Source organism: Salvelinus namaycush, chromosome 20 (genome assembly GCF_016432855.1).
Source record: "Salvelinus namaycush isolate Seneca chromosome 20, SaNama_1.0, whole genome shotgun sequence".
NCBI lineage: Eukaryota > Metazoa > Chordata > Actinopteri > Salmoniformes > Salmonidae > Salvelinus > Salvelinus namaycush.
In genome coordinates, this window is record NC_052326.1 from 45,777,336 (window position 1) to 45,786,038 (window position 8,703).

The window sequence follows — 8,703 nt, forward strand, 5'->3', positions numbered from 1 at the left end:
CCTAACCTTAACCGTAAACTTAACCACACTGCTAACCCTGATGCCTAACCTTAAATTAAGACCAAAAATCTAATTTTTGCTTTCATACATTTTTACGACATAGAACATTTCTACTTTGCAGCTGGCCTATCTAGCATGAATCGCTCAGTTCTGCACCAGGGCAAGATTCATGACAATAAGCATCAACATGCGCTTGTCCATTGCGGGTTCCCTATTAACCGTTATTCAAATCGAATTAGTAGGCTAGGCTGCAGTGGTAGCATATAGGCCAATAACATGATACAATGCCGTGTAGACCATGGGTGAAATTAGACTATATTGAATGACAAGAATATCAAAAAGTACGGAATCATTTAAATCACTTTTGAAGTGAAAGGAATAGTGTATATTGTGGTGACATTTTCCTAAAACACTACTGAGTGGTAAGATTAATTTGCACTCACCTAGATGCATTATTGTAGAAAAAATCCACGGAATAACCGAAAAAAGATCCCTTAGGTCCAGAGTAGACGATCCGGTTTTCTGTTTCTAAATTAAACGTTGCGCACAGCTGGATAAAAACAACTGCAATTACAACGAACCGGGCGCAATAAACTGGATTACGCAGGATTGAGTTGACTGAAATTGCTGAAAGTCGCCGTCCAGTGCCCATCTCTTTTGTGCGTCGAATCGCAAGACAATAATTAACCTGCTATGAGGTGTGAAACGCCTGCCTGATATTTTGGTAATGCATATTCCAACATATAAATGAATTAATTGTGAATGGAATAGGATCCCGTTTCACTCTGCATCTCCCTCTCATACTAGCAGTGTAAGACTAATAGAGGGAGTTCATGGCAAACTTATTTTGGGGTGGAGCTTGGATATAAAAAACTGGGGAGGTGGGCGCACTCCAAACCAGATTTAGTGTATGTGTGTGTGTGTGTGTGTGTGTGCTACTGAGATTTAGGCCTATCAAAAATGGAGAAAAAAAGGCTAGCCTAATTTTGTATTGGTATACATTATATTTTCAGTTTTTGACTTATAGGCCCAGGTTACAGTGATTCAATCTAAACTGAGCTTTCACTGCAATTACTTATTATTTTGTAATGTAACCTATTAAGTATATGGGATCTTATTTTACTCTGGCTAGTTTTGTGAACCTCAAAATACCTAGAGGATATTATTGGTTCCTGTTTTTACAGTCAAAAGTGCTAACACACACACCACCTCGGACCATCCCCTTGTTTCCTCTGCAGTACATGCCTTATAAATCATTGTTACAGAGATTACACACAAATAGAAGGATTTGAAAAGTTGTCTACATTGTCAGCAATAAAAATAGATATTTGAGCAGTCAAATGGCTGTATGACCCAACTTTGTTATGTCTTAATCCGTGCTCTCCTGCATCCCCCGTTATACTCACACCAGCATGACAGGCTCATGTCTGTGTTTTATCAGAACAAAGTGATAGGAGGCATGACACAGACACATGGCTGTCTCTTGCCTTGTGAGTAGTGAAAGATGGCATGCCCCCCCACCCACTTGCCCCCACACACACACACACACACACACACACACAGACACACACAGACACACACAGACACACACACACACACACACACACACACACACACACACACACACACACACACACACACACATACACACACACACAAACACACAGGAAACCACAGGATTAGGGGCTATTAAAAGAACAACATGCAAGCGTGTGACACCAAGTTTCAACATCTGTTCTGTTAGCTGAAGTCACTGTCTAGGTATTCACAGATCCTGACATGACTTGCCTGGAGATGTTTGGGGGAGAAGAAAAATACAACAGTTCCCAACGTGTTTTCTTGTTAACATTCTGCAGTAAAAGTAAATCTCCTATTTAGATACCTGTAAGTGAGGGGATTATTGCATAGATCAAGATGGAGGCAAGTTTAATTGAAGTTTGTTTACTTTTGTTTGAGTCTAGAGACTAAGACATCTTCATGTACATTACCATTACACACTCTTTTCACAGAGGGTTCTACCTGGAACAGGTTCTCCTATGGGACAGCCAAAGAACCCTTTTGGAACCCTTTTTTTTTAGTGTACAGAACTTAAAAAGCTCCTAATGGACTAATGACAACGGTCATGGAGGCTGCTTTCCTCTGATTTTGCATACAATACATCAGGTGATGGGCTGTATTAGTTTGCTGAATGATGTACAGATGACCTCGCATGTCTCTACCAAGAAGAGAGGCCATCGGTCCAAGAAGGGCAGGCATTGAATATGAGACTTTCATTTAGCATTACAAATGTTTTCATCAACATTTTGCTTACAGATTTCTCAAGATATTTTGCACGAAAATGTTTGATAGGCTAGACAATAATGTACAGCCTGAGTGTTGAATGTTGATCTGCTTTTGCATACCATACGTCAGGTGATGGGGCTGTATTTGTTTATAGATGTATGTACGGACCTACAAAGTCTATGGCAGGGGTAGGCAACCCTGGTCTTGGAGTGCCACAGGCACTTCATGTTTTTGACTTAACCCACCTGGAAGACCAGGTGTGTTGAATTTAGACAATCACTGAACTGATCAATTAGCGCAGTTGGTCAGGCGTGGTGCCTGGTTGGAAGAAAATCCTGTAGTACCTGCGTCACTCCAGGAACAGGGTTGCCTCCCCCCTCAAACAAGGTTCTAAAGACTGTTGACATCTAGTGGAAGCCTTAGGAAGTGCAATATGACCAATATCCCACTGTATATTCGATCGGCTATGAGTTGAAAAACTACAAACCTCAGATTTCCCACTTCCTGGTTGGATTTTTTCTCAGGTTTTTGCCTGCCATATGAGTTCTGTTATAATCACAGACATCATTCAAACAATTTTAGAAACTTCAGAGTGTTTTCTATCCAAATCTACTAATAATATGCATATATTTGCAACTGGGCCTGAGTAGCAGGTAGTGGGCACCTTATTCATCCAAGCTACTCAACTGCCCCCAGCCATAAGAAGTTAACTGCCTTGTTCAGGGGCAGAACGACAGATTTTGACCTTGTCAGGTCGGGGATTCGATCTTGTAACGTTTCGGTTACTAGTCCAACGCTCTAACCACTAGGCTACCTGCCGCCCCAGAGTGCAGTGTATAAAGTCAGAACATCTGCCCCAAGGCTCGATCCCAAGCCCCACTCTCTTCTCTTCAATTTACTTCAACAACATAGCTCAGGCAGTAGGAAGCTCTCTCATCTATTTATTTGCACATAATACAGTCTTATACTCAGCTGGCCCCTCCCCGGATTTTGTGTTAAACGCTCTACAACAAAGCTTTCTTCGTGTACAACAAGCTTTCTCTGCCCTTAACCTTGTTCTAAACACCTCCAAAACAAAGGTCATGTGGTTTGTAAGAAGAATGCCCCTCTCCCCACAGGTATGATTACTACTTCTGAGGGTTTAGAGCTTGAGGTAGTCACCTCATACAATTACTTGGGAGTATGGCTAGACAGTACACTGTCCTTCTCTCAGCACATATCAAAGCTTCAGGCTAAACTTAAATCTAGACTTGGTTTTCTCTATCGTAATCGCTCCTCTTTCACCCCAGCTGCCAAACTAACCCTGATTCAGATGACCATCCTACCCATGCTAGATTACGGAGACGTAATTTATAGATCGGCAGGTAAGGGTGCTCTCGAGCGGCTAGATGTTCTTTACCATTCGGACATCAGATTTGCCACCAATGTTCCATATAGGACACATCACTGCACTCTATACTCCTCTGTAAACTGGTCATCTCTGTATAGACATCACAAGACCCCCTGGTTGATGCTTATTTATAAAACTCTCTTAGGCCTCACTCCCCCCTATCTGAGATATCTACTGCAGCCCTCATCTTCCACATACAACACCCGTTCTGCCAGTCACATTCTGTTAAAGGCCCCCAAAGCACACACATCCCTGGGTCGGTCGTCTTTTCAGTTCGCTTTAGCTAGCAACTGGAACAAGCTGCAACAAACACTCAAACTAAACAGTTTTATCTCAATCTCTTCATTCAAAGACTCAATCATGGACACTCTTACTGACAGTTGTGGCTGCTTTGCGTGATGTATTGTTGTCTCTAGCTTCTTTCCCTTTGTGCTGTTGTCTGTGCCCAATAATGTTTGTACCATGTTTTGTGCTGCTACCATGTTGTGTTGCTACCATGTTGTTGTCATGTTTTGTTGCTACCAATCAATCAATCAATCAATCAATCAAATGTATTTATAAAGCCCTTTTTACATCAGCCGATGTCACAAAGTGCTATACATAAACCCAGCCTAAAACCCCAAACAGCAAGCAATGCAGATGTAGAAGCACGATGGCTTGGAAAAACTCCCTAGAAAGGCAGGAACCTAGGAAGAAACCTAGTGAGGACGAGCGCTGTCTTCACATGTTTTTGCAGGACGAGAGCCTTGACCGTAACTACATTCCCGGAAAGGTATGAAGTAAGTTTGACTGTTTATTTACATTTTAAACACTAAAATCTTTTGGAAGTCAGATGATAGCATGGCCACAATCTTGTGATGTTAGTGACAGTTCACACAGCTATTATATCTGTGCTGCCTAATTAGTTTATTTTTAAATCTGACCTGACTTTACACAATGTGTGGAACATCTCTTTCACTAATGGAAAGACGATATCTGATCATATGTGGCACAATTGTTTGGGATCCAGATCCAGTGATCCAGAGGCGAGATGTGCATAGCACCGGCCAGAACCCGTCTGATTTATCACCTCGTCCCGATAAAGCATACAGAGCCCTATCCCCATCGCAGCCGCAACCACCTCTGACAGCTGCCTCTGTCTCTCTAATGCCTTGTACTGTATATACATGTATATTCTTCTAGATACCCCAGCAACACCGGTTCACGGCCCTCCGCAGCCCTATAATGTGTGTGTAGCCAAGCGCACTAAATGGGGTGTGTTACAGGGAAGTTAGTACATTGTTGCAGATTTACATATAAACAGAAATTAGATTTTTTTTTTTTTTATCTGTATCTGACTGAATTTTCCCCCTAAAAAAACATTGCATTTGGCACTGTAGTTGAGTCCACCTCTATATATCAATTCCAGCTATGCCTCATAATCTGCCCAACCTCCCAGCGACATTTGTTTCACTTGTCTTTGTCCCTCCCTCAATAAATTATTTTCTTGAATGATTTAATCCACAAATCACAATCTCTCTCTCTAATGATCTTCATCCATAGAAGACTGTGTCTACGTGTAAAGTATATATGATAACCTAATAGAAAATACATAGCTGTTTGAGAGGGAATTGGTATACTCTCTCTGCCCAGCATAGCCTAAAGGATTATATGTTCATGGTTCTGTCATTACAGTTAATGAGTTACCCATTTTTTTTTGCACATCAATAAAGAAAAAAAACCTATTTCTGTCATTCCTTCTGGAGACGTTTCACTTTTGTAATAGTCTGATTTCTTACATTATGATTGAATACTTAAAGGTATATCTCTCCCTTGGTACCCACAGTAACCAAAATTGTTTCTCCAATTGTATGATTAAAATCTCTGATGGATGTCAGTAAACAATGGTACCTTCCAAAGTTAAGTAAAATGTAGCATCATTGTAAAAAATGTTTTTTAAAGGGAGATCTTCCCATAGTTTTCCTCTAACATGACATTCCATGTTTCTTTGCATTTTCCATTGAAATAAGAATTTGTGGCTTTCCAACATGCTCATGCAGTTAGATTTTTCTATTATGAATACTTTTTATTATCAGATTTTCTTTCTAACATTGCCTTGAATTGTTCATTATCAGTCTTTGCATCGTCTTCAGTCTGTTTATGGGAATGTAATGTCAGGTAATCAAACCACTGTGAAAACAAGGGGCTGATGAATAATCCACACATTTTTATTGATAAAGAAGCTTTTGGCATGAAGTTTGACCTAAAGTATTTCTTGAATGCCTTTTTTGTCATATGTAATTTGTCTTCATTATTATCATGTACATTTAATCTCCATTTTCAGAAGAGCTGCCTTGTTTGTACCATAAATAAAATTCCCTCTGCCTGCAAAAAATAAAAAATAAAAAATAAAAAAAAAGACCGAAAGCAAAAGAAGCAACAACGACAGAGGACGTAGACGGCGGACGTAAAGGTAACGTAAAGGTAATGGCGGACTGAACGAAGTTATGTAGAGCACCTCAAGATAAAACATAATATTCGAAATATCTGCTAAATTAGACTAAAATATTAGCACTAAATAATCTGGTGGGTGATAACCTTCAATCTGGATAATAACACAAAACAAATCCTAAGACTAGAGACATTTATCGACAAATATTACGAAAACAAGCAACACCCAAACATGACGGAGAGTAAGACAGGGGAACCGATTCAAAAACGAAAACGTGACTCCTCAACCGACACTGATGATCTAATATTCTCACCACCGGCAATGGTAAAGGTCGAAACCGATCTGTTAAAATCAATAAATGACAAACTGGGTATACTTGAATTAGTTAGTAAAGATATAAAAGAGTTGAAGGCAAGCCTAGAGATGAGTGATGAAAAAGCTGCGGCTTTGGAGAAGGAAACACACGCGCTAAAAGGGACAGTCAATAAGATTGAAACCGAAATGAATGAATTTAAAAAGAACAACGTTCTGAAGGAATGCTTACTGGACATACAAACTAGATCCATGAGAGAGAATTTGGTACTTACAGGTATCCAAGAGAAAGAAGGAGAGGTTCCTGAATCTGTAGTTAGAGAGTTCCTTTTTGCAGCGCTTCAGATTCCACGCGAAGTTATGATAAGATCCAACTTGAACGTGTACACCGCCTCGGACAGAGAGGGCAGAGGTACGAACGCCCAATCGTTGCCAAATTTGCTTCATTTAAAGATAAAATAATGGTTAAAAGCCTGGGTAAAAGACTTGCTGGGACCAAAATTGGCATGAATGATCAGTTTCCGAAAGAAATTGCAGAACGGCGCAAAGTTCTGTATCCAATTTTCAAAGAAAATAGATTAAAAGCGAAACGAGTAGCTCTCGTCGTTGATAAACTATATATTGATAACCAGTTGTTCAGAGACACAAAGATTACTCCATGGTTATTTTAAAAATTACAAAGTTCTCATAGATGAGGAAAATAAACACAATTCAAGCCCGGTTACTGATTGTAACAATACAATACAAAATATAGCTTTTCTATAAATCTTCACATATAACTAATTGAACACAAGCACTATTTCTACATAGTGAAGATAAAAACTAAGTAAACAGAAGGCACAGTATGTGTGGATGGTGTGGTGTGTGTTTATTTTTATTTGTTATGTTTGGAAAGTTGAGTGAGTGAGTAATGAAATAGTTGCATATCCCAGAGCCAGTGTATTGCTGTGGGCCGGGTATGAGAGGGCTTTCAATGTTGTTCAGATGATGGATATACTTTTATAATGAATTATACGTCTTATTTATTTATTGTCCTATCATGGGGAACTACATTTTTAAAATAAATTATATCTAATTATTTATTATCCTATTTTAATGGTACGGTCCATGGCCCTATACCCTAGACACCCACATGAATGGCCCAGATACTAAGGAGAAGTCCCTAACTGTTTTATGTGCATGCTGTAAGCGGTCTGTATGCAGCCAAAATGAGGTCAGGGACCAAGAGCAGCACTGCCCCCTCAAGATTCTGAGCCTGCTTGGCAGGGTTGGTCCTGCAAAGCCAAAGCCCCCTAAAGGGAGAGCATAATAAACAAGGAAATTCTCAAAGCTGCTAATGAGAACCTTGACGACCTTGTACCTAGCCGGTGGGGATTCCGGTGGGGTGCCCCCACCCAGGCAGTGGCAGTGCTGGCAACACTAGCTGCAGTAACCCATGGGGAGGGGGTCACACTCGGACATTCAGAGAGGGGGTATATTATTGTGGCCCTGGTGGCACGAAACCAATCGGACTGCATGGAGATGCTTGGGAACATGGTCAAAATGGATGACCGTATTGTGGGTGTTTCAGGAAGAAGGTGTACATTTGACCTCCATCATCTAGGATGTGACAATGGTAAATAAATCTCTACATTTATGCTCATTTTTTGCGCGGTCTTGCAGGCCTTCTCATGCAGCTGCAACTGCAAGTACATTTGTAAATCATGACCCATCTTGAGTTGGGCTCTGGGATGGTGCAATTGTTGAGAGGGTGAGCTTATGGTTGTGTGGGGGTAAGGGCTGAATGTGTGTGGGTGTATGTGTGTATCCCACAACTGTTGCGAAGGAAGAAGTAAAAGATGTTAGGGACTATAGAGGATGATTCACAGCAATATGTAATAAAAATCGAGGTGAGGGCGATGGAAATGCATTTGGCAATGGATCTGCTTCGGTTCGGTGGATGGCGCTGTGTGCACTTTTCGAAGGATGGATCCCAGTCGGTCCGGGGCTGTGCGATGCGGGGGGTCGGGGGTGGTCTGCCGGGCATTGGGATGACAACCCAACTCGAGATGGGGGCTTTTGGCGGGTGGAATAGTGGGGACCAATTGGAGGTTTGCTTAGTGGAGATGCAAATGTCATGGTACAACTATATAGAAACTCAATCATTATGTTACTTTTTAATAGGACGTTTACAAACATATATTTTGATAAAAATAATTGAAAGGTGTGTCTCATTATGGTAAGTGGTGAAATAAGTATAGCCAGTTACAATTGTAATGGCTTAGCAGATAATAAGAAAAGACGATCA

At 40.7% G+C, this 8,703-nt stretch overlaps 1 protein-coding gene across 1 annotated transcript in view; it reads right to left on the minus strand.

Moving 5' to 3' along the window:
• Positions 1 to 791, minus strand: part of LOC120065410 (integrin alpha-5-like) — a 63,177-nt gene extending 62,386 nt beyond the window's left edge. The window contains exon 1 of the mRNA XM_039016400.1: positions 444 to 791. Coding sequence (XP_038872328.1) covers positions 444 to 652 — 209 coding nt within the window. The 5' untranslated portion in view covers positions 653 to 791. The remainder of the gene's footprint in view (positions 1 to 443) is intronic.
• Positions 792 to 8,703: the final 7,912 nt, after the last annotated feature.